General features: G+C 40.5%; 1 protein-coding gene across 19 annotated transcripts in view; it reads left to right on the forward strand.

The window, feature by feature from the left end:
• The window catches only part of Adgrl2 (adhesion G protein-coupled receptor L2), a 612,895-nt gene that overhangs the window by 514,764 nt on the left and 70,562 nt on the right, over positions 1–27,569 (forward strand). For all 19 annotated transcript variants that reach the window (XM_075981092.1, XM_075981094.1, XM_075981095.1 and 16 more), the window contains one exon: positions 21,524–21,737. In XM_075981092.1, coding sequence (XP_075837207.1) covers positions 21,524–21,737 — 214 coding nt within the window. The remainder of the gene's footprint in view (positions 1–21,523; positions 21,738–27,569) is intronic.

The raw sequence follows: 27,569 nt of genomic DNA on the forward strand, positions 1-27,569 counted from the left end.
TATGGGGATTTGACTCTTGCATGCTTTGAATGTGGATAAAAGATACATCTGAGTCCTACATGCTGTCTAAGAATTGGGAGTGGATCTTGATGCTTAGACAGACATCTCAGACGTTCCAGGCCTGTGAGGCTGAAGTAATCATGTGGGAGAGTGCATCGTGGTAAGGAAGGTGAGAAGCTTATAGGAATGGCGGGGTAAGTTACAAGAGAATTTGAGATGGCCAGCCAAATATAATGGTACCAAATGAGTCAGAAATGTGCCTTGATTAACCGTAAGTAAACCTTCGGTGCCTGGTGGGGCTTCTGCAGCACACTGATTGTGTTTTGGAGTATTTCACAGCTTAATTTGCATTGTTATAAAGGTGTTGGAGTAGCTTTGTATACGTTTTCCAAGCATTTAAGTTCATGTGTGTGAAATGTTAAATTATTAAAATGAAACCAACATAAATTGGGATTTACCTCGTTAGAAGAACTGTGAGAAAAAAAATGTTTTGACTGATATTTTCAACTTACACATCACAGAGATTTTTGTATTATGTTGGGTGCATTCCTGTGAGTTCAGGTGCATGCCTGTGCAGGTGCATGCCTGTGCAGGTGCATCTGTGTGCAGGTACATGTGTGAGTTCAAGCGTCAAGGGCCGGCTTCAACAAAATCACCTCTTACCAGGGTAGGGAAGTGGGAATTGTATAAATATAAGTAAAGAATATGAGGACACATAAAGATAATAAGACAAACCATAGAATAATACTGGGAGGGTATTCCAGTGATTACTGAAATCCTGAAATCATCTGCGTTTATTTTTTCCACAGCTTTTATTCCCAATATAAACGGGGGGTGGGGGGGAGAGAGAAGGTAACAGAAGACTTTATTAACATGATACAAAGGACAAGTCAGTCAATTACTTTTACACTTTGAGACATCAAATCATTAACATTCTGCTGTCTAGGTAGCAAAGCTGCTCTAGATCACCCAGATCACCCGTGCTGAAGGTTGTCTTTCCCCAGGTGACCTCATAGTTACTAAAGAAGGAGCAGAAGTACATTTGCATATCCTGGCCACCTGTCAGGATAGCAGGGATCTACTGGAATGAGCTATTTTGATGTTAAAAGAACCCAGCAGGCACATCCTTAGTTGGGGTGCTTGTTGAACATTTGAGTAATCTCCAAACTTCCTGACCTACAGACAAGGTGGAAATGGGCCCACATTTCTTAGACTCTACATCCAGGTGCGTGTGTGAGTGCAAGTGCATGTGTGAATGTAAGTGCATGGATGTACAGGTGCATGTATGTACAGGTGCGTGTGTGAGTGTAAGTGCATGTATGTGCAGGTGCATGTATGTACAGGTGCGTGTGTGAATGTATGTGCAGGTGCATGTGTGAGTGCAGGTGCATGTATGTGCAGGTGCATTTGTGAGTGCAGGTGCATGTATGTACAGGTGCATGTGTGAATGTAAGTGCATGGATGTACAGGTGCATGTATGTACAGGTGCGTGTGTGAATGTATGTGCAGGTGCATGTGTGAGTGCAGGTGCATGTATGTGCAGGTGCATTTGTGAGTGCAGGTGCATGTATGTACAGGTGCGTGTGTGAGTGTAAGTGCATGGATGTACAGGTGCATGTATGTGCAGGTGCATTTGTGAGTGCAGGTGCATGTATGTACAGGTGCATTTGTGAGTGCAGGTGCATATGGGTGTAGTTGCCTGTGTGTCTTCAGGTGCATCTGTGTACAGATTCTTAGAGGACAACCTTGGGGTGGTTTCTTAGGAGCTGTCAACATTTTCTTTCGAGGCAGGGCCTCTCTCTAATGATGGGACCACCATCACGACTGGCTCTTTTTTTCCATTGATTGTGTGATCCAACTCTGGTCTTTCTGTGTGCACTTCACTGACTAAGCCATTTCTCCAGATGCTTTACAGTATTTTTAAATGAAAATATTAAGAGCTAAATGATCATGGAAACTTGGGTGACAGCTTTGATGTGATCTTTAGTTGCTGAGACTCTATTCTGAATCTTCCCTAGTTCATTTTATTTATTCTTGACAACTGGATTTTTAAAACATTACTCTTCCTGATTCCTCTTTTGCCAATCAAGATAGTTTTTTCTGTTTCATTTGTCTTTATTTCTTTGTGTGTTGTATTCCTGTGGTGTAATTTTAACAAATAGAAATGGGCAACTCTGTTTTAGTAGATTGTTCTCTGTTTGGAACATGATTATTCCTTGATAAATGTTTGAACAGCTAATAGCAAGCTGAAATACTAGAAGATCTACAGGGCAGGATCTCATCTTAGGATCCAGGATGACAAATCAGAAGGGTCTTTAGTTTCAGGAGACCTTGTTTTATAAATAAAGCAAACACTTATTCCCCCATATCTTAAAAGCAATCTTTTTGTTTGTTTGGTTGCTTTTTGTTTTGTTTTGAGACAAGGTTTCTCTGTGTAGCCCTGGCTGTCCTGGAACATGGCCTTGGATTTACAGAGATCCGCCTGCCTCTGCCTCCTCAGTGCTGGGATTAAAGGCATGAGCCACCACTGCCTAGCTAAAAGCAATCTTTATAGTAGCAAGTAAAAGCTGTTCAGCAAGAGGAAATTGAGTTAAAAGATTATAATGGAATTATTTTGAAAAATTAAGATTTGATGCTATTGTGTTTGGACATTATTGGTTACATTGGCCTATTCATGTGTATGTATGAGTTAATTGCTTTGCTAGAGGATTTTGAACAGAATTGAAGCCATCTCTATACTCACGCATGTTTTCTTTTCCATCTCTAATCAGAAAACACACAAATTCAAGCTATAGTGTGTTAGGCACCAGGAAAATAGCTAATACAAAGAAATTCCTCATTATACCTGAGAAGATTGTAAGGTTTTCTGTTTCAGACAGTTATGCAATATCCCATTATTGACAGTTTTGATATTGTTGTTTCTCTTATTTTTTGCTGACCAGTTAATGTATACATTGATTTTTTTTTAAAAAAGTAAAAATATTTAGAAATATTGCAAGTATTCATGTAATTACCATTATCTTTATTCTATTTTCGATACAAGGTCTTATATAGCTCAGGGTAACCTTAAATTCACTGGGTAGGTAAGAAAGGTCTTGAACTCCTGATTCTCCTGCCTCTTTCTGCCATGGGTTCCAGTTGCACGCTACCTAGCCCAGCTTAGGGTATGATTATTTTGCTTCAGCCAAACGCTGAGCAAAAGAGATTGAGATGCCAGCATGTAGGTACAGCGACAACAGCTGTCGGAAAATACACATAGCTCTTTCCAACTCCAGAACAAGTGAGTTCCTCGTGCCCCTAAAGTGCTGTATCTTTATACACTTTATAAAGTGCTGAAAAACTCCTAACAGCCTGCTATGTAGGAATCTTTCCATGTCAGAGACCGTACTGCAGAGTGTTCTGAACTTCCTCACATATACAGTGTTTGGGAAAACTTATATACCCCAAATAATAAGGTAGCATTATTTTTATTCAGCAAAGTGACTTTGTGTCTTATACTAGCACAGTCAAGGTGACCCAAGCAATAGACAAAAGGCTTAGAACCCTTTGTTCTGTTCCTTGGAAGTCAGTAAAGGTCTTGTAATCTGATATGGATAACCAAGACGGGCTTCAACTGTAACCGATGCTGGGAACAGTGGCAGCACCATCGCATGCCACGATGGCGTCATCATTAAAATGTCTACTGGATGTTAGATCACCTTGAAATATTTTCATGTAAGATTTCTATAGAAAATACCCATTGCTTCTTATTCTAAGGTGTTCCTGTGTAGGGGAACTAGAAATAAAAAGTTTATAAGATAATCTTAGTTGCATCGCAATGATCATCTTTTTAAATGTGCATATAATACATTTAGTTTCAGTGCCTAGAAATATGTTTTCAAGGATGATTGTATTTGTAATTATGTATGTGTGTGTCTGTGCATGAAACTTGAGATGTTCCTGGCAATAGTAAGCCTCCTGATGTCATGGCTAAGAACTAAACTCCAGTCCTCTGCAAGAGCAGTATGCTCTGCTAACCACCGAGCCAATTCTCCAGCTCCATAGGAAAGATTTTGATCAATTTGTGTGATCTGCTTGGTAAATGAGTTTAACAGTCTGCAGGTGAAATGGCCTAGAAAGAGAAAAGCGCTCCTGATAGGACTCAAGGAGATGGGCCGATGTGGGAAGAGCATCAGAGCCGCCCTCTCAGCTTTGGCTTCAGTAAAGGACTTCCTAGCCTCATATTCTGAGTTGTAAAATGAGTCTTGTATTGAGTTTTTGTCATGCTAGATGATTGCCATAGCTAATAAATACCCAATCAAATGAATGAATGAATGAATAACAAATAAATCCTGAAGCCAGAGACAATTTCGCACTTCTTAGAGGGACATGGGCTAAGTCCTGGGGACCCAGGGACGTGCTCTTGACCCTGTTTGGGAAAGAGGCAGTCCTGCTTGGCCGCAACACAGAGAACACAGAGTACACCCCTTAGGGAGTTTTTTTAATTCTAGTCAGAAGAAGGAAGGAATGAAGAGACCAGCAAGTAGCTTGGATATTATTCCTGGCTTGAGTTGTTACAGGGTCCTCATGGGAATTGAGAAAATCTGCAGTGTGTCTAGACTGTGTTCAGTCCTTGTGAATGATGCTGTCTTCCTGACTTGCCTACCTGTGTAGCTTTAAGAAGACCAAGGAAAGAAATCAGGCTAACAGGGATTAGCTTAATCATAATTGCCTGCAATTATGATTTCATCATACACAAACTATTTACATACAATCACATATATCTGCTGTATAACTTACCAATTAGTCTGTTTCCTTGGATAGCTGGACATGGGATCTAAACCTTTTAAAAACTGCACTAATGAAGGCAGAATTGCAAGCTTCACATTGGGACTTCCTCTTCTTTTTCGCCCCCAGTGTGCTGGCAAAATCAAACACTTGGCACTTTGCAGCTGTTACATTTTAATCCTTAAGTATAAGTTATTTATTGTTTTTCTAAACCTGAAGAAGAGATGTAGGGGCCTTGTTACTTACTCCCATTTGATAAGCGGGAAAACTGAAGAACAGATCCATCCTCAAGTTGGTAAGCAAGATAATTCTGCTAGCAAGCTTTGGAAACTTAGCTTAGCTCCAGGTGGGCTGTGTCAGTCAGACAGTCCATCTGCAAAGTAACTTTAAAGAGCGATATGATTTAAGGGTTTCCAATAGTAAACCTAGCATAGAAGCAAGAGACCCCCAAGATGAATTTGCACCCAACAGCTAGTTGCTAAAGCCCCAAAAAGGACACCTGCAAAAATCCCAACCTGTGGTGTCACGTAGATGCTTTTCTACATATTAATTTAGCCTACACACTTGTAGCATACAGTTGCAGAATTGCGAGTTGCCTTCATGTCACCAGCGAGTCTCAGAGAACGTATCAGCCAAAGGTGGATGATTCTGGAATGCTGACCATCGGGATTAAGGGTATTTGTCTTTTCAGTAAGACTTGCTGTGTAGGCTTCTACAAAGACACCAGTGACCTGTGTACCTAGACCTGTCCCTCTTCTTTGGTAACAGATGACTTTGAAAAACTTTGCATTGTAGTGTGGTTTGGGACTCTTGTGCAATTGGTGTATGTGCAAAACATACTTTAGTTCTGTCTTCTCTTTTGATGAGTCTCCTGGCAGTTTGCTGTTGTCTGGGGAAGAAGTGGGGGGAACTCCTACACCCTAGATGAGAGGGGGTTTAAAAAAGCGGAGCATGCAGGAGGAAGTTGCACCTGGGAAGAATGCTGTGAAGCTGTAAAGATAGGGATGTGAGAATCGGATTTGAAAATAAGGATTATATAGTGCACGCTTGTCATTTAAAAGAATTTAATGGGATAAGCAAATTGGGGCTTTTCTACAGTAACATTCTAGTACCGTGTAAATCTTTTTGCTTCTCTCTGATATTTGTAGCTAATTTGCAGACAAGTCGTTTTCTCAACCACCTTGCAGAATATAAACCTTAACACAGCAGATCATTGCCAACTGTGGGATATACTGGAGAAATGTATCCAGGAGCAGACAACAAGGAGGCCATTGGGAGTTGGGAGAGTTGGGAATGAAGAAAATGCCATGAAATCTGTAGGAAACATTTTGCTTAAGCAACATCCCTTTCCTGGTGGTGTAAATCTAGGCACAGGTCACCCAGGGGAAAATGCATTCCACGGTAGGGTGATCCAGTCGAGACACCACTTTTAGGAGAAGCCATCTGGGTCTCCACTTCCACTCAGGTGTCTTCTATGTAGGAAATGGTGGCTCTCAGCCACAAGAAGGCAATGGGAATTTCACTTCAGGTCTCAGCTCAGGAAGTGTAGTTATCAGGTTGTTCCCATAAAGGGGGCAGTATTCCCTTATCTTCCTGGGCTCTGTGCTTCTTTGCTTATCCACTCACTTTAATTACTCCGTAGGGGTTGGTGGCCAGGTTTCGTGCCCATCTGGATGACTAGGCACCCTTGGCATCTATGGACTAGTTTCTATTATACCAGAAAGGTGTTTCCATACCTCTTCTTCCTGTCAAGCATATGTATACTGTGATAAATATGTAGATCTTTTTAAAAATGTATTTTGATTGCTGCCCTCTGCAGTGCTGTGTGCCCAGATTCTCAGAATCTGGGGGAGGAATATACTGTGTATAGTAACGGTTTATATTTCATTACGCTACTAAATGTTCATCTTTTCTACATTAAATTTTTTTTCTGTAAAAAAATGTATTTTGACATTTATATTTGTATATGTGGGTGTCTTTCTGTGTGTATGACACATGCGTGTGTGTGTGTGTGTTTGTGTCTGTCTGTCTGTCTTTGGAGGCCAGGAGAGGGTGTTTCATCTCTTCAAGCTGGAGTTAGTGGTTGGTTGTAAACTTCCCAGAATGGATACCAAGAACTCAGGTTCACAGGAGGACCAGCAAACACTCCTAGAAGGCATCTCTAGCAAAAGTTGTAATTTTTTTGTGGGTGGGGGGAGAGGGGCCTGGGAGCCCAATCCCAAATCACTCAATATAATCATAATTTTGTTTTGTTTTCTTGACAGAATCTCGTTTCTCTCAAGGCAGTTTCAGACTCACAGTATAGCAGATGACCTTAGCTCTTGGTTTACCAGGTCCACTGCAAACTAATCAGTCTCAACAGTATTTTTTTTTGTCCTGTATTTAATATTATGGTGTTTTCAGGGAGGAAACCATTCCCTTTTATCAATATCCTCTAAATCACTCTCCTATTGTGGGATATTACGTAGTATTAAAATTTCCATTGTCTCCTTTTGTCCAAATTACTGTCAGATTGTTAGATTGTTTTTAGAATATATTATCATAAATGGGATTTGGTAAGAATCTTTTCAGAAAGATTGTATGAGTTCATGATCTCATAAATAGCTGAAGTATAGCATAAACATAATGAAAATGTGGGTAAATGTGATCTTAATTGCATTCAATTCCTATTCATGAAATAAAAGCAGCAAAAAATGGATTGATATATCGTCAACATTAAAAATGACTCAATGTGAAGCACTTAAATTATGAACCCAATTATTTTAATAAACAACCAAATCTTTGGTAATTTGATAGGAGAAAATGCAACCAAATTTGATTTTTTTTTTTAAAAAAAAAACTTTTTGTTCTTGACCATTAAATATAGTATTTTATTTTTATTTGCTACTTAGGTTTACTTTGTTTTCTGGGCTTTGGAGAATGCTGTTGTTCACTAGTGGGGTCTCACCCAGGCCTCAGCTAACGTTTGGTCAGTAAGCCACATCCCCAGCCATGCCTTTTCTTGACCTAATTTAAAATGGATTCTATTGCCATGTGGTGGTAGTGCCATTAATTCCACACTGAGGAGGCAGAGGCAAGCAGATCTCTTTAAGGCCTGCACAGCAGGCCAGTCCAGGCTATGCAATGAGACCCAGTCTCAAAGAAACCAAAGAACAAAACACCCAAAGGAAAACAAATTAAATAAAACAGATACTCTGACTTGTGGACACTTTGCTATAAACGATGTGACCTGGTGTTTTTGTTTCAGTGTTTAATGTTTAGACTTTCCCAGTCCATGTCTATATCGAGCATTCCGCACTGAGAGACAGTTGTTCATCTGTTGGGAGAAGATGGCAGCTTGTATTTCATAAAAAGGATTTCATTGCAGTTTCAAAGGCAGATTCACCGTATGTTAGTTTGTCACTGGTAACTAGAATTTAATAAATAGGTAGCTTAACAAGTGTGTTAAGTGTGTGGGACATGTGATGAGAATTACAATAGTAAACATTTGTAGTTGCTGATCTTAATTTATGACGAATTTCAGCTTGGGTAAAACTTTTAAGTAAACTACATTTTAAACCATCACCCTGTGTACTGACAATGAATTAATTCATTATCACTCCTGACTTTCAAATGAAGGTACTGAAATACTGGTTTTGTGTTTTTAATGTGTAAATATTCTAAACCAAACCACATACCTTCTTGTTCAGAAGATTTTACTGTTGGCCTGAAATAGGAAACACATCTTACAAGCAATCCCTTCAGTTCCAACTGTACAGATAGTTAATGAGTACATCAGAAGGGAGACATTCTTAAAATGCCCTGACCCATCTGGTCGTTCTTTCAATAACCCCCTTCTTCTTTAGGTCTGTGAGGAACTTTCACCTCAGTCATCATGTTTTATTATTTTTAAGCTATCTGTATTCATTATCAAATATCAATTAATATCAGTCATCAAAACAAATTGATAGCAGGTATCTCTGAGAAATGACTTGACCATTCCTATACTTTTCCTAATGCATTTGAAGAGTGGTCTATGAATATTTTATTTTGGTTTTGTGTGTCTAAAAGTATAAGTGATGGTATTATATGTTTTTATATAACAAAAAATGAATATGTAAACATTTTATGCACAGAATAAAATTCTTTAGAATACTGAAATTCAAATTTTGTATAATTTTAACATGTCATTAAATACTATTGTGATTCTATTAAACATTAAAAAAATATTAAACACAAGTTCACATGAAAGTACTTGTTTTCTTCAATTTTAAGATAGGCTTTTTATACATAGCCCTAGCTTGCTGGGTAGTTCAGGGTAGCCTTGAATTTGAGCCATCCTCATCTGTCAGTCTCCTGAGTGGTGGAATTGACTATTGATAAGTCATTTATATAACATTCTTGGAATTACTTACTTTAGTATTAAATACACTGTTGATGGGTGGTCATTGTATGGAAGTTTATTTGTAAAGATATATTATGTTTTGCTTGTTTAGTGGTTGACTAGACTAGAATGCAAACCATTTTTTTTCTTTTTTCAGTGCATGTTTCTTTCATCGGTTGTTACAGTAACTCTTCTGTGCCAACATGAAATAGCAGAGAGTATGCTGGAGAGTAAGAGTGTCTCCTGCCCTGATGCAGTTCTTAGCTTTAATGCTGCCCCCATCTGGGAAATATGATTTTTCTAGAACTTCCCTGTTGTCAGATTCACCTAAACTCTTACTTTCTTTTTCTTCTTTTTTTAAATTAAGATTCTTCTCTCCTACAATACATTACAACTATACTTTCCCCTCCCTCCACTTCTCCCGGCCCCCTCCCCCATTTCTCCTCTCCCCCAGACCCAGTCCCCCTCCATTTCCCTTTAGGGAACAGTAGGTTTCCAAGAGAACAACCAAACATGTCAAAACCAAAAACAACAAGATAAGGCAAAAACTGATTGTTGTTGGTGGACAAGGCAACCCCAAAGGAGGAAAAGAGTCTTAGGAGCAGGCAAAAAGAGTTACACACACACACACACACACACACACTCCCACAAAAACGCCAAGCTAAGAGCCTTAGCACACGTGTGAAGGACCTGGTTCAGACCTATGCAGTTTTACTGCTTGTCTCCGTGAACTCACATGACTCCTAACACAGTTGATTGGTTTTGTGAGTCTTAGGATTTTCTGCTTTTTACCTTTTTTTGAGTACTTGAGGACCGTTTTAACTCACACTGTCCACTTTATAAGGATAAAATTAACAGTGTTCTAGGTGAAGGAAAACAAACATTTGAAGTTCAGGAGGGGCTGTGCCAATTAGTTCATCAAGGCATAGAGACACTGCCTGGCACAGGATTGTCTTGTCCTGTATTTTCTGTTACTTGTTAGAATCTCTGTACTTAGAAACGAGCATCAGCTTCTAGTATCTTCTGGTGCAAGAGCCGGTGTAAAAAGCTGAGATGGCTCTCCCTGTGTTAGGTTAGGACCTCTCCAGTAAATCTGCCGTCATGCTCTTGCTTCTTGGTGGATCTGCTCAGCAGGTCAGTACCTTAAAGACCGCCTTTTGACTGCGGAGGAGTTCCATGTAGCTCTTCTGAGGTTTTATGACATCACAATTGCAGATTAAGTTCATGGTGTTGCAGATTTGCAAAATTTGAATTTATTTTTTAAAACTTCATCCGTTCATCAAAAGGCGTATGGTACCCAGACTCGAATGAATGTCAAAGCCATTGTATTGTCATTTAAGAAATGATACCTGCACCCTATCGTGGACTGGGATTCTATCCTACATGGCAGTGCCATCACTGGCTTCTAGAGGGACTTGTCTACGAGGTTATTTAACTTATTCCAGAACAAATTTAAAGAGAAATTAGAATGTGCCAAGAACACAAACGCAGCAGGAAAAAGTGAGCGAGCAATAAGGAAATGCTTGTTTCTACTTGATATTCTTAAAAAATGGGATCATATTTTAAATATAAGCTTGTTTTGTTTGTTTTTTATTAGTATAAACAGCAGTGAGTTTCACTGCAGCCAATCGTTGCTGTTGCATCTTGGGTGAGACTGACTGCATTCCTTTTCACTCGTTGGAGTTTCTTGAAGCTTTTCATGAGAAGCGTTGTTAAGAATGAGTACTAAAACAGCAGCGTAGTCTCAGGGCTTATCTTGCATGCGTGTGTCTGTCATGTTGTTGACTTGCTTCGCCCCCCCATCCCCATTCCTACCACTATTAAGGAACTTGATCTTTGTATGTGTTGAGATACAAATGTCTCTTTCAATCCAAAGGAAACCTACACTTTGGTAGTTCATATTGTAAACTTTTATGTATGTAGCATCAACAACCAATATGTAAACACCGTTTTGAGGACATAAAAGGAAATGTTTCAACGCTTTCTGGTCCTTAGAAGTTATTTTTTTTTAGGCAAGGGTAAGCAGACGTTTCCCTGCTCCATCTTAGAATCCTGTTGAAAGTCTTTCCCCTGGCAGAAATAGCTTCTCTGTTGTCTTCAATGGTATTAATTTATTTGGTTTTTTTAAGGGAGAATTTCAAGTTAGATACCCCTTTGCGATTTTAGGGAAAACAATGCCTTTTTACAAAGGAACTTAGAGCTAAGTTGTTCATGGTGACCCACACGTGGAATTCCAAGTCTCAGGGGTTGGTAAGTTCAAGGGTAGCCACTGCTTCTTCATGAGTTCAATAACAGCCTAGAATACATGAGGACTTGTATCCAACAACAACAAAAAAGCTAAACTATTAATAATAAATATAGTTGTGTAGGATAAAAAGTTTAAACTGCTCCGCCCTTTAGTGGAAAAAGAAGTTGGTGACCAGCATGTTTTTGTTTTTTTTTTTTTTTTCTCCCAGTAACAAGTGATTGGGATGAGTAGCTAAAAAGGCAGGGTTCCAGCTGGATTGATTTCCTGAGGAACCTGTCTGGCCCCGCGAGCCCTCCTCCTGAGGCTTGTTTGAGTCAGCAGCAGTTGACTGCAGGCTCCTTTGAATTCCCCCTTTCAAGGTGCAGAGAAAAGAGTGGGTGGTTTCACTGTAGTTTCGGAGTTGCTAACGAAGATTCTGGAACCCACACTAATGGGCTCCCTTGTAGTGCCTTCTCTGACCAAGGTGGAACTGCTTCACACCTCAGGGCTTATTGTTGCCTAGTAAAATTTTACTGATGTAAAATTCCTACATTGAAACATAGTGTTGTCCCCATTGAGAATCATTTTAAATCCACTTTTTTTTTTAAAAAAAAAGAGATTGTGATTAGTAGCTTTCTGCCTTTTTTCCCTTACATTTTAGAAAAAAAAAGTTTGTTTTTAAATACATCAGGAGGATAGAGTAACTGTCCAAATCTGTATTCCCGTTGATCTTTGAGACCTGCTGGAATTATAGTTGAAATGGACTCTAATGAAGTTACAGGACAGGGATGGAGTCTTCTTTAGTCTGCTTGGCTGGGGGTACCATATTGGATGCATGAATAAATTTCACATTTCTGTATTCTTGCTTCTTATTTCATTGCTTTTAAGAACAAATAGTTCTCCAGGTCTGGGCGGGAGAATTAATGGGATTCTGATAACAAAGAGGCAGAAAAGAGAATTGTGAAATCTGTTCTATTCATTGGTGAGAGGTGGCATTCCCTACCTGAGATAATAAATTGTTTTTCATTACTTATTCTGTAATTATTTTCTAGTTTCTTTGTTGACAGTGCATGAATTATACCGATGCTCTTGAGAACCTTCATTTAGCTGTACAAAGAGAGCAGCCGAGGAAGATTTCCTTACCGAAGCTAACTCTTCAGTAGCTGTTAGCTAGCTGGAAAAGAAATATTGTGAGGAATCTATTTTATTTCCTTGAGAAGAAACAAGCGGGCCACTGTGCTTTGTTTTGCCTTTGTATAAGGACCACAAGGGCCGACTGACTTTGAACAACTCAGTAGGCTTAGTTTTCAGAGAATGAGCAGATGAAGACCCTCTTCCCCAAGGAGACACCTCCCTCCCTGTCAGTTACCCAGCCACAGGTCCATAATCATGCTGAGTCAGGTGTGCTCCTGTGGTCCTTAGAGCGCTAGGGCACAGTAGGTGCAGCGTGAATATCTAAGCCTGAGGTCAGACTTTCTTTTCTTGTTGTCAGGGAAGCCTTGGGCTGGTTTATGTTTGTTTGAATTCTTTTTCCTTTGTTTTTGAGACAGGGTTTCAGGTAGCCTGGCCTGACCTCAAATTGAATGTGCAGCTGAGCATGGCTTTGAACTTGTGATTCTCCTGCCTCCTCCATTGCTGGGCATACACTGTAGGACCTAATTTCTGAGGTCCTGGGGTGTTGGACTCAGAGCTTCCTATTTGCTTAGAAAGGAAGCTACCAACCAAACTACAGGCTATCAGCAACTCCATAACACTGAAATCCTTAATACGGAGCCTTGATATGAAATATGAAATCCCTTGGCAACGTTTCTGAAGCAGACTGGAATTAAGGAAGTCTGTCTTTGTGAACTTTGGAGAAGTTGTGGTTTCATGCTGAGACTCTTAAAAACACCTCTTCCTGTGGCTTATGTTATTTTTGTAGACATCCTTACTGGGAGTTTTTCCTTTAAAGTTCAGGATTGAACCTGTCATGTTCTATAAGGTAAACTGCTGTGTCTTAATGACACTTGTGAATTATTACTCGGTAGTGGATAATTGGGAAGGGATCAATTTCTTCCTAATCAGTGCTTTAATCCCAGATGTTTTGAAGGACTCATAATGAATTCTCAGACTACTGAGAGGATTTTTTTCTTCTGTTTAACCTAACATCTGGTGGGTTTCTGATACTTTGACCTTGGACTAGCCGGAGGGTCGCCAGGAATAGTGATACTGCACAAATACCAGGGGCTTTGCCCTGTGTAGTTTATGTAATTAGTATTTCCAATTTTTCATTAGACATTTATTCATTTTAAGTTTTGCTTTTGTTTTCGAGACAGGGTTTCTCTGTGTAGCCCTCACTGTCCTGGAGCGCACTCTATAGACCAGGCTGTCCTCACAGAGATCCTCCTGCCTCTGCTCCCCAAGTGTTAGCATTAAGGGACTGTGCCACCACCACCAGCTTATTTTAAGTTTTTAAAAAATATATTTCCAAATGTAATTATACAATTTTTGTGGATTTAAATTTAAGTTAGTATCAAAACGTTAAAATATAAACTTATTTGAAATGCTTTATCATTTTTAAATATCCAACGTTTTTTAAATCAAAATGAGCAACTGATTCTAAACCCAAATGACTCAAAAAGTCATGGGAAGATGACTCAGTGGGTAAAGATACTTGCTGCCAAGCCTGATGGCCAGAGTTTCACCTCGGAGGTACACATGGTAGAAGAAAAGAACTGCCTTCCACTGGTTGTCTTCTGGCATACTGACTCTCTCTTACACACACACACACACACACACACACACACACACACACACACAATTAAATAAATGTAATAAGCTTTAAGAAACTAAAGTTGGGTATGGTAACCAGCACATACCTTTAATCCCAGCATTTAGGAGTCAGAGGCAGGAAGATCTTTGTGAGTTTGAGGCAAGCCTGGTCTATGAGTTTTAGGACATTCAGGGCTACATAGAGAAACCCTGTCTCGAAACAAAAGCTTTAAGAAGCTATAGCGTGTCACGCCTTTGTGTTGAGTTGTATGGTCACATTACCTTAGGTGGAAAGAATGCTTTCTTTTTCAAGAAGGCTTCCTTTGTGTGTGAGGTTCCCCACAATCTTTCTGTACATGCAGATTCCTGCATTGTCTAGATCAGTGTCATTCTGCTGGGCAATAGGAGCTGTAAACTTTTGTTCTCCTTATTGTTAGTGTGAAGACAAGGCCATAGGTGAAAGTTTCTGTGCTCTCCACATGTCTTAGTTTAGGCTTCTCACCACAGACACCTTAAAGGAATTGTAGATCAATGATCAATGACTATAGAAACATTGATGTCTTAGTTTGATAGATAGTCCTTTTAAAAAGGCATATGTGTTTTTATCGGGGAGGGCGGACATATGCCATGCATGCCTGGGAGGTATAACTTTCTGAAGTAGAGGATAATTTTTGTGAGTCAGTTTTCTTTCTGACAAGTGAGTCTCAGAGTTTGAACTCAGGTCTTCACGCTTCTCAGCAAGTACTTTTTAATTTTTTAATCAATGAACCATCTCATCAGCCCTGATGAAGCTATTTTAAACATTGGAGTAACCAAGAAGCTGAAACAGCTTTGAGCTCCCACAAACCTGCACGAACTCACATCTCTAGCATCTTGCTTTTACACATAAAAAGTTTTATCACACACTTGAGATTTAAAAAATTGTGTTTCATTGACACCACGGACATGCAGAGGTATACGGACACTGTTGAACGATTAGTGAACTAATTTCTCTTTGAGACTTGCTCTTAGCACTCTTTCCTTGCAGAAAGAGTCCTCATGAGCATATACAAATGGATGAAATTCAGAGATTTCCTAGGCCGGCAATGATAATAAATGGTAGCCTGCGTTAATGTCTCATTGCAGCTTGCAGTCACAACTCCAGTTCCACGGAGGTCCCTGATAATCAAAAGCCACTGTTCTCACTAGGACCCAAAGACAGCACAAACAATACCATCCATGAGAGGGGTTGGTTCAGGGTAAATAAGAATAGCAGTAGCAGAGGAGAGGTTTTTACATTCTAGTTAGTAAGAGCTCTTTCATAGACATGATTCCTACAGCATTGTGTGCAGGACTGCATGGAGACTGGGTAGAATGACATAGTGCTTGCTATCTATCACCTGCTTCAAGTCCAACAACGCACTCTTTATTGACAAAGCACCATACTATCGTGCAAAGATGCGTATGGAGGCTGTGACAACCAGTGGTGGCATTCCACTCCTGGCCTTGAGGGTTCCCGGCGTAGCAGTGCACCTGTTACTGTTACTCCCTCCTAAATGCAGATGGTTTCAGACCCAAGTACCTGCACCTGTTGCCCAGAGGTATTTACTCCGATCACTAGCCTAAAGCAGGGAGAGTTATTGCTTGACATTTTATAGCTTGGGGGGAAGAAACTGTCTTTGCAGAATCATTTGTTCAGAGAGGAGAAACAGAGCAAGCAGTTCATTTCGCTCTAAGCGCCGCACTTTGGCAGTATCCGCATTCGCGCAGCACCAAGATGCAGTATTGATTTTTTTTCCCCCTCACAGAAGCCTCCCACTAGTTCTTTCTTCAATTGTCAGCATTGCAAGATGGATTGGATTACATTCTGCTGGTTGGAATGCTTTGGGGGGGGGCATTGAAGTAAGAAAAAAATAGGTTGCAAGTACAACCAAGAATAAATGCAATAAACGTGGTTACAAGGCTTTAATTTAGGGATTTTGTGATGTTGATCATGTGGCCATTTAACTGACTACTTGACCATCACACACAGGTTTTTTTTTCCTCCTCTTGTTCTCCCCCAAGACTGGCACCATAACTCTGCCCTCCCTAGCAAGACTTACTGCTGATGGGTGTCAGAGTGTGGAGAGTCAGGAAAGCAACCTGTCAGATCATCCTTGCAGCATGTGGAACTATGGGAAACTTAAATCTCACTTAGCCTCTCTTTATTCCCCTGTAAAACAGTGACCTTAATAATTCCCATCAATAGGGGTTTTTGAAGGATCATTAGCTGCTAAACATGTGAAATATCTTCAGCGGGGTTTCTGACAGTGCTGAGATAAAATTCCCAGCAATGACCATTTCGGGCTGCAGAAGTGAACCAAATCCAGACAGCCAATGGTGACCGTTTCTTTGTGAAAATTTGCTGAACTTGTGCCAGAAACAGTAGGAACCACAGCCCTCTAGCATGAAGTCTCCACTCACCCCATCTCCCCTTTCTGCATCATGGAAGCATTTTTTTTTTCAGGGCGACACTGTTCCTATTACGCTGTGGCCAGGTAGACTTGACTGGGTTTGGAGTTGAGGGCAGAAACTATAGCCCAGTGCTGTTGTCAGTAAAAGTACCCGTGGGAGTGCCTCAAGGCTCCCTAGTTCCATCTGACTGTGGTTTCAGTTGAGAGGACAGTGCAGGCATACATTCTCAAAGGTCCAGTTGGCAAATCCTGGAAACAATAGGAGCTGAATCTTTTCCATGCATGCTTGACTAGCTAGGAAGGGCAACAAGACAAGAGAGAGAGAGAGAGAGAGAGAGAGAGAGAGAGAGGGAGGGAGGGAGGGAGGGAGGGAGGGAGGGAGGGGAGAGGAGAAAGAGAGAGAGAGAGAGAGAGAGAGAGAGAGAGAGAGAGAGAGAGAGAGAGAGAGAGAGAGAAGAGAAGACTTGGCAGAAAAGAATCTCCAAGGCTGACTTCAGAAGTCCCTTTAGACCCGCAGAATGTGGAGATATTCCCGAAGGCTCCTAGCTTCAGTGCAGTATTTGTCTTCAACCATTGGTTGGCCATAGAGCTGTATACAGAGATGGGTGATCCCTAGGAATCCAGGCTGAGAAACTGGAGCAATGGGGATTGACAAGGAAAATGCACACTAGGGAAGAATCAGAGCTATTGATCTGTGCAAGGCCCAGAAGAAAATACAGTGGTGGCAGCAGCTTGGGGGACTGAAAGCTAAATTCAGAGCTGCCAACAGGATATTGTCTAAAACGCACCGTAGAACAACAATTCTATGAGCTATGCAAAAATCTAGTTGACCCATACTCAAGAGAAAACCCATCTAGTAGAAGCCACCTTAAATAGAGGCCCAGATGATAGATTTAGCTGGTAAACATTTCAAAGCAGCTATTATGGATACGTTCAAAGATTAGAATGAAACCATATTAGAGAATTAAGAGGAATTTTGATGACAGAGAGTTAACAAATGCATGGTCTCAGTAGAGAAAACTATTTTTAAACGACCGTAGAGACAGTCTTGGCACATCTTCGCTCTGTCACTGTTGTAAGTAAATTAGTGTTCTCCTCCACAAATATACACATCTCAGTCGGCTCTGCTCAAGGATCCTGACTCTATGGGTTTGAAGCAGAGCTGCGAGTTGTGTCCTCCCAGATCTTACCAAGTGACTCTCTGGCATGGTCACATTCCGTGCTCAACTACACATATTCTAGAATGGCCTCTTGTGAATAAAAAGGACTTCATGTAAAGGAAGAAGTTGCATTAAGAAATGGAAGCCACACCCATGATTTTGTCTGTAAGTCAGGAACAAAAAGGGGTAACTAGTTTTCTTTTCCCCAGGAATATGATTTTGTCATTCATTGGGTTTCCTTAGTGAAAAGCCTGGGTTTTACTGAAGATGTTCTGACTTCCTGTGACCTTACATGGCAGGTGCTAGAGGTCCACATTCACTCAAGTTTTCATGCAAGCAGTACGAGGCGACTGAAGAAAGCACACACCACCTTTTTCTTAAAAATGTTTATGAGCCGGGCGGTGGTGGCACACAACTTTAATCCCAGCACCGGGGAGGCAGAGGCAGGCGGATCTCTCTGAGTTTGAGTCCAGCCTCGTCTTGTTTACAAGAGCTAGTTCCAGGACAGGCTCCAACACTATAGAGAAACCCTGTTTTGAAAAACAAAAACAAACAAACAAACAAAAGAGTTTAGAAAAGTTTCCCATATTTGACATTTGTGCATCTTCACCCTCCCCATAAGTCTTTGGTTAAAATATCTCATCCAGAGATGCTCTCCTGCAGCAAGGGAACCCTGTCTCGTTAATAATTAGACACTTTTGAGAATTTTCTTGACAGTACCTTATAATCTACATTGTCCCACCATGCTGCATCTGTGCCCAGTGTCCATACCTCAGAGAAGTAGAGCGAATGCTTTTTCAATTGTGGGTCACTGGGAAACAATGTTTCAATGTCAAGCATGTGTTTAGATGGATACTGTTCTGACTCATAACCTGGGAAAGTCTTGCACAATTTTTAATTAATTTTATTTGTTCAGGAAAGGAGGTGAGAAAAATTCAGGGTTGTATTGGCTCAGGTTTTCGAGATCACACAGACACACGATTCAGTGCCTGTTGTTCTTTTCATATGGATGCATTTAACCGTTATCTGCTTTGTGTTCGTCTGTGTAGTACAGTTCCAGCAGCACCACTCTCATTACCATTCTGCACCATTCACCGAAGCCGTGCACGTACAAGGTAGTGGAACTGTGGCTAAGAACCTCATCAGTGCCTAGCAGGCAGAGTGTGTTAAAGATGAACGTCACGCGTGACCAGAAAGCATGTTTGTAAAGACAAAGTTCAAAGAAAGCAGTTAGTCAGAATTTGGCAAGGAGATGACTTATGATCTGAAACAATAGACATTGTAGCTTCAGGTAAACAGTGTTTGTTGCGGCGAACTCTTACATTCGTTGCAGTGGAAACACAAGAACCCTGATCTCCTCCCTCCTGTGGGTTCCATAAGAGACATCCCTACATTAGTGAAGAATGCTAATTATTCTTCCTTTATGGGATCAGTTTGGTGGACTGTGATGTAGACTGTAAAATTCCCTGTGTTAACAAAACAGCCAAGACACCGAGCTACCTCACTGCTGGAGTAGCTTTCATAGCAGAAGAAAATCCACTTAGATCCTGCACACTGACAAAAACCAACATTAAAGGGCACAGCTTCAAAATCACAAAACTTTGTAATCAATTCTGGGTGCTTTTTTTTTTGACAAAATAGTACCAAGTGCGAACTGTGCTCCAAGCCAATCTTTTAATAGCATGTTCTAATATTCCTAAGATTTTCTAATAATATAATTTATTCTGTTTTATTATGGAATTATAATTGCAAATCACCTCTGCCTTTAATGTAGGTTGCACTCTAAAATTTTATTGATGCTACTTGTTTGAATTTGCACATTGCTTTCCACAGAAATAAATAAGAGCTTGTGAAGCCATACAGATAATTTTAAATAAGACAAATGTATCAGTATGAGTTAAATTGCTTTTTAATACAGGATCAGAAAAGGAGTCATATGTAGCTGACCTTGTAGGAGAAGAAATACCTTTTATACATTTGTCCAGCTACCCATCTTCTCCTGAGGCGCCAAGCTGTGTGTGCATGCTCCGTCCTTGCCAATTGCACACACCTCATTGTGTCTAATGTTCTCATGTTATTTTGGACTTTAGGAGGACCTTCCCAGGTTTGGGGATTGCCAATGTTTATGAAATGTTTATGTTCTAGGTTATGTAATTATTTTCTCTCCTCTGAGTCCATAGGATTGCTTTTGTGCTGATCTATGGGTATATAGTATAAAATAAAACCCTTTTGTAGGGTGAGGCACCTCCTAGAAGGGTTTGAATTAGTAAGGCCATTATGCAACACACAGAGAGAATGGGTTACCATTGTGCTGACCCAGACACAACACTCTGGGCTGAAGTGTATATCTTGAAGGAGTTTTTCCCCTTTTTTTTTTCTTAAGATTTTTTCTTGTAATTGACTATAGGGAGCGAGCCACATGATAGAGTCAATAAAGCAATGGAGATAAGATAGTAAAGAAGGCTAAGCATGGTTCACACCTTTAACCCCACCTTTCAAGTTTGGAAGCAGACGCCTGTGATCTAACCTCATCTGCACAGCAAGTTAGCTATAGAGTGAGACCCTGTCTCCAAAACAACAAACAAACAAACACGCAACATTAAAAAGGAATGTCGTAGATGGTGACAAACAGGAAGATGGAAATGTGGCTTCAGGCATCATCAGAGAGGCTGTTGCTATGGTGACTCCTCCTCTGGTAGGAGTCATAGCCATAATAGTGTGGCTAGTGCCCCTCGTCTCTCTCGATCATATGTCTTCACCCTTTACTTTCTCTGCTTCTCACCATCTGCCTGTGCTTAGTGCTAATTCAAGGGATCTCTGCTTTGGGATTTTGGTTTGGATTAGCCTGGACAGGTGGCTCAGAACGAAGGTATTTACCACACAAGCCTAATGACTCGAGGTAAACTCTAGAGCCCACATAAGCTGGCGGGAGAGAACCAGCTACGGATGCCCGTAGTGCTTCCGTCATGTATCCCAGCAGACTCATTCTTCCATAATAATTTTTTCAAAAAAACTTGAAATTTTAGACTTTCATTTAAAAATCCTTTCTGGCACACGAACCTGTTGTATCATATGTAATTCAGGGAGCACGTAAGCATTTTTTTGTGTGTGTCTTATGGGTAGAAAAGCTAATGCAATGAGTAGTCCACTCATTTTCTGAATTATGTAACTTGAAGAACCTTTCTCTTTGTTGGTCTTTATTGAAATGGCTCGGATAGTGCTGTCTTCTTTCAGTGATGTCACTTTTCACAACAGTGTCTATAAATTTAAAATGTTGTGCTCCCTGGTATTTATTATGGCCATCCCTATCATAGATATTTTAGGAGAATTTCTAATATGAAGTAGCTTTATGGTAATGATACTGACAATAATTAATGTGTACATTAAAAGGGATGGTAGGGATGGTGTGTGGCAGAGTGTTAGTTCTTTACACGTGTGACATCTCTTCCTTGATTTGATGTTTAGATATTTATAAAACTTGAAAAGTGTTCATGAAGTCAATTAAATTTGCCATTCTTATATGAACTTGCCAGACAAATGATATTTAGTTGTGTTTATACTAAATTATATACAAAAATGGTTTTTTAATGGTAGATTTAAGGTGTCTGATAAGAATGAGTGGAGATAAAGATGCATAAAAGTACTTCATAGTAACCTTTAGAATGAGAATTAAGAATAAATTAATTAATTAAGAATAAATACATGGATCCCTGACATCTCTTGACTCTAATGAATCATGTCTCTTGAAAATGCCATATTGAAATCATCTGTTTAACACTTGAGTTAAACCTTACCTTTCTGTTTTTGTCTTCTTTACTTGTAGGTTTCAGCAGGGCTGCCTTACCCTTCGGGTTAGTTAGACGAGAACTGTCCTGCGAAGGCTACTCTATAGACCTGCGATGTCCCGGCAGTGATGTCATCATGATTGAGAGTGCAAACTATGGTCGGACGGACGATAAGATCTGCGATGCGGACCCCTTTCAGATGGAGAACACAGACTGCTACCTCCCTGATGCCTTCAAAATCATGACTCAAAGGTAGATCCGTGTGTACACGTGTCCTGTAGCCAACAGTGGTAAATCCGTGTGTACACGTGTCCTGTAGCCAACAGTGGTAGATCTGTGTGTACACGTGTCCTGTAGCCAACAGTGGTAAATCCGTGTGTACACGTGTCCTGTACCCAACAGTGGTAAATCCGTGTGTACACGTGTCCTGTACCCAACAGTGGTAAATCCGTGTGTACACGTGTCCTGTACCCAACAGTGGTAGATCCATGTACACACATGTCCTGTGGGCAATAGTTCAAGTTAGTCTTTCCAGAGTGACCAGGTGCTGCCTACAGCTAAACTTGCAAATTAAACTGTTAGGAATTTAGTCATTAATGTTAAATCTGGATTATATTATGTTTTCCATAGCATTATATCCTCTTAATATAAATGACAGGATATATAGGACTCTAGAACACTTACCTTTATTTCATATACCATAAAAAGGAGATTTCAAAAGTAAGCCTGTTTCTCAGGACTTCGACAATTAGAAGTATTTTCTATAATCATAAAGGATGTGTATACACACACACACACACACACACACACACACACACACACACACACACACACTGTGGAGCTTTGTCAGTAATTGTTCCTTACCATTATTTTGTTTTAAACGAGTTTTCACAAAGATTTAGACTCACATCGAAATTGAATGGGAAGTGTAGTGTTTCCATGGGAACCCATTCTTCTGTGTGTATGTTTGTGTGTAGATTTTGGTATGGGCTTGTGTTTTTAGCTTCTGTTGGTAAATGCCCAGGAGTGAAACTACTGGGATAGATAACAAAAATCCACGCAAAATTATTATTCCTCCATTGGGTTTGCTATAACTTACCTATAAATCCTGGCTCTTAGCAGGCTGAGGCAGGAGGACTGTGAGTTCTAGGCCATTCTGGACCTCATGGAGAAATCCTGTCCCTTGCCAATCTTTCCTCATCCACATTTCTAAAGGTGTGGGGGAGTGAAGGAGGTGGTGGGGAAATCTCTACAGACTGTCTTCTGAAGTGGCTGCTTTCCCATTTTCTTTTTCCCTACAATCAAGGAACAGGCGGGATTGTCGCCCCACACTGCCCCTGGCATTTAGTGTTGACTGTTTGAACCTGAGCCGTTTTATAAGCATCTCCTTGTTTCGGTTTGTAATTCCTTAATGATGCATAATGTGGAACCTGCTCCCCTACGCTCACTGCTTTCTGTGCGTGCTCCTTGAGCTAGGATCTATTACTTCTTAGACACCACCCCTAATAACTCAGGCTTCTTGTTCAGTTTTAAGAATTTTTTGCACATTTAGTTGGAAACCTTCTCAGTGATGTCATTTGTAAATGTTTCCAACACGTTGCTGGCTTTTGTTCTGTGCTCTTGGTCCTTAACTTTAAAAGCAAAAGCAGAAAAAGGACACAGATGCAAATTCAGAAGCATCCAGCTAAGTAAGATCCTGTGTGTCCCCATGGGATTGGAGATGAAATCCTTCCAAATGGCTAAATGACCTCCAATGTCTGTGTGAACAACTTCCCTTTGCCTAGCCATGACCACAGGAAAGGTTAGTGGCTTGGAACAGTGCTGTTCATGCATCAGATAGGCTGAAAATGAGATGCATGGTGTATTTCTGAATGAGGATATTTGTCCTCTTCAAAAAACAAGTAGACAGGGAAACATAGTTTAATGAAGGTGTTCTCTGTAATTCAACCAAGTCCCCACCCTTCATAACTTCATGTATTACTCAAGATGATTCTGAGGATCAGGTGAAAGGTAACAATATATTTTCCTTGCAATCTATAATTGAATAGATAATTTTTGACGACAATTGGGAAGAAATAAGTTGAAGGCAGTATAAAATGGGACACCACTGAGTGTTCAGTGTGCCATGGTTCATGATAAGTGTGCATATCGTTGTCTTCAACTGCATAGAAAAGATTGTAATTCAGTTGTAAGAGCTGAGTATAAAATAGGTATTTACTCAGATGTGAGAGAATACCTGGATACCTGGGTTAGAATGTAATCTGAGATTGTCTGCCTCAATGAATTTGAGCATTTTTAATTCTTCTCCCTACTAAGTCCCAGTTGATTAATGACAGAAAGCAGACAGATAGATGCCCTTGAACATAGCATGGTCATGCGCCCCAATGGATTAATCTTAAGCTTAAACCTTTCTGACTCAGATCACATGCCTTATGGAGGCTGTTTGCCATTGTAACCCACAGCTAGAGAGGAGCTGGGGTCTGCTGCTGATCACTGTGAGGGAGGAGCTGCATAGCTCTAGCCCAGGAAAAGATCAAAATTTGAGTTTTTCCAACCATGTATACTTTGGCACCATGGTGAGGTTGAAGAAAATCCTAAACTGAACATCCTAGGCCAAGGCAAACCTGCATTAGACACAAGGAACCTGTAGTAATAAGGGGCGGCGTCGGGGCTATGTCCCCAAAACCCCAGCCGCCTGCCCGGCTAGCTTATGCCCCAAAATAATTACACAGACACTGTATTCATTTAAATACTGCTTTGGCCCATTCCTATCTAGCCTCTTCTAGGCTAATTCTCACATATTAATTTAGCCCATTTCTAATCATCTGTGTAGCGCCCCTAGGTGCGCTTACCGGGAAGATTCTAGCCTAAGTCCATCCTGGGTCGGAGCTTCATAGCGTGCGTCTTCCCTGGAGCAGGTAGCATGGCGTCTCTCTTGCGTCTGCTCCGGAGAAGGGAGCTGTGGAGTCTGACCTCACTTCCTCTTTCTCCCAGCGTTTTGCTCTGTTTACTCCTCCCACCTATCTCCTAACCAATGAGATGGGCCAAAGCAGTTTCTTTTAATTTAACCAATGACCTTCCTCCATCAGGAACCCAACTCTTGGCATTGTGTTTTTAAAATTTTGGAATCCATGGAGCTCAGTGAACACTGCCATGTGTATGTGCACACAGTCGTGTGTCGTCAATATGACCAACTATTACAGCTATACCTCAGCTCCAGCATTTCTTTGTCCAGAGGTTTTCATGAGGTACGAGTAGTCAGTATACTAAATTGACACCCAAGGGTCACATAATTTAGCATCATTATTATAAATTCTGTGGAAGAAAAACCCTTGATCTTTACAGTCACTGCCCTCCCTGCTCTCTCCTGCTTCCCTTCCTCTGGGACACAATATCATAATGAGATTTCTAAGTTGGTTAACAGCTCACCCAGGATAATACTAGACACTGTGTAGGGTGGTCAGTGCAGACACAGTGAAAACGTGATATGAGAACATGGAAAAGACATGAGGAATGAAGGAAAGAAACATACACACTACTCCTTGACTGTCCACGCTGTATGAGTATGTATTCTTAAGAGGATGGACTGGGGTGAATTTATCGATGCATTTCAATTGACAGCCATTATAGGTAGATTTATAACTGTGGATACCAGCTTGCTACTTCTTTTTGAGAAACTAGAAAACACCACCAAAGTTTTTAAGAGTTCTATCAAAATGGTCTAACGTCAGTTCTTAAGGAATTAGTATTAAGAATCTGAGACACTACCCCGGTTGTGTAAATAGCACTTGATAAAGATACTTCTGTTTAAAGCCCAAATCGTAGACAAGGTGTGTAAGATTGGAAGTCTGGCTTTGGAACAGAACTACCGTTTAGTGTTCTACTTCATTTGGTAAAATGGGTTTTCCCAATGAAGTTTTCATAAGAGGACATCTGGATCGGAGCATAGTGCTGCCACCATGGTACCACAAACAAGTGCTACCACGTGGGGTCCCTTTGTGACAGTGTGGGAGTCAAAGCATCCATCTACTGAGAACACTGTTACCTGCTGGCTGTGTCCAAGGTACATGTAAAATAGTGATTTTTTTTGTCTTTATTTCTGTCTGAGCTCCCCAGTAATTTACCATGTGTAATAGGCAAGCCTTCTATACCCAAAAGAATAATCTGAAACATCTTTATCTTTAGTGGAGAGACCCTAAACCCGGAGGACACTTGACGTGTTATTCCAGTTTTGGTAACTGTCTGTGCACTACATATACCATGACACATTAGTAACTAATCATCTCTCCATTCCTTTTGTTGATCCACTTGTTCAGCAATGGTCATAAGACGGGAGACTTTTGGAAGCAGGCAGGGTAGGAACAGGAAGTGAAGAGCTTGTTACGGATGATTATCTGTTTTCACTAAACTGATAAAACAGCAAAAGGCAGTTGGAAGTTAGTGCAAAGATTGTCTGGCAGGTCTGACTTGGGGGGTTGGAAAATGCTGCTGTGCCTTGCTTGCCCAGACAGGTACACGCATACACACACTTAGTGCACAGCAGATATCCACTACATGTGTCAAACTTGTTCTTGTACAGATGAATGTTATTACAGATGTAAAAAGCTTACACAATAAAATGTGAAGTTATTCCCATGGGTTCTAAGTGCAAGAGGACTCCATTTCTTGTTGCTACAATACCTACAGAGGATTCAGAAATGGAAAAGATTTAAATGTTGGGAACCGGTGATGTTGAACTGTCTACCACTATTATCAGATCTTCAAATGATTATCTGGGGTATTGGCATAAGTAAAGGAATAATTCCAAAAAGAACAGCTGAAGCCCCGTTTTTAAAACTGTAGTGTACTTGTGGCTTATAATTATTTAATCAGCAGGATGACAATTTGAACATAAACACTGTACTGAAAAGGGGAAGATTGAGATGATTTCATAAACATTTTCATAGTGGAAATGTGTAAGTACCCTATTCATTGTATGTCACGATGTAAATCGTAAGGAAGTCTGTCATATTTGACTGGTGTTGTTTGAGAGAACCATAGGAAAACCAGGGAGAGTGTTTTTGCAGCTGGATTCTCAGTGAATAATTATTGTGCACACACAACCAGTTTACTCTGACAGCACAGAGCCTCAAGTAGTTTAGTGAGTTTTTCTATCTATACACCCTCCACAAGTGAGCCATTGAATAGTCTACCAGAAAGAAGCACTTTTATTTCCTTAATGCAGAAAATTTCTTTTTGGAAAGCTCAAATAGATTAGAAATTCTCCCCTTGCAAAGCTACCATTCTGCAAAGGGAGAGGGACACGGATATTTCAGTGAACTGTTGTGTTTGTTTTAGATGGCAAAGCTTTCATTACTGCTTCCCACCATTACTACCCCAGCAGTTAAGAAGCTTGTAACTCGGTTTCTATTTACAGTCGTGAAAGTGAAATTACTATTACTTCATGTTTTACTTTCCCGATCATGTGTAAGAGTGAACAGGACCTGTGTTAATAACTCTGAGTAATGTTCAATTGGTATGCTTATCTCAGTAATTTATCCTAAAAAGGTTGAATTTAATTATTGTCTCAAAGATTTACTTATACTTGAATCGATTTTTAGACAGTCACTCTTACAGATAATGGTGGCTTTTTTATAATCTTTGAAAAATAATTGTGTGTACACCTTTCAAGTTAGTAACAAAGAAGATTTCTGCTCTACCTTGAAACTTTTGTTAATAAACAAATTTCAATTTTGCTGGAAGTTCTGAATCTCTATGACACTTGAGTGCAGCCTAGTTGGCACCCTAAACCTCAAGGTGCAGCATTGTATGTGTGTTCCTGTGCATCTGGTGAGAAGCCTGTGCTGTGTTCTCGCTCTGCTTCACGGCAGAGCCATTGCTAGGCACCCTCTGTTGGAGTAGTGCTAGGCTATGGTGTTTCTTTAAATAGAATTGTTGAACACCAGGTTGTCAGCACAAGGCAGGAAGGAGGCCCTCCCTCCGCCTCCATTGCCATTCACCACACTTGGTGAATCTGCAGCTTTTCTTGTGGACAGCACATTTGGTTCCATGGCCACGTGCATATTCTTCCTATGTGTTTTTAAA

The sequence above is a fragment of the Microtus pennsylvanicus genome, chromosome 7 (genome assembly GCF_037038515.1).
Source record: "Microtus pennsylvanicus isolate mMicPen1 chromosome 7, mMicPen1.hap1, whole genome shotgun sequence".
Taxonomy (NCBI): Eukaryota; Metazoa; Chordata; class Mammalia; order Rodentia; family Cricetidae; genus Microtus; species Microtus pennsylvanicus.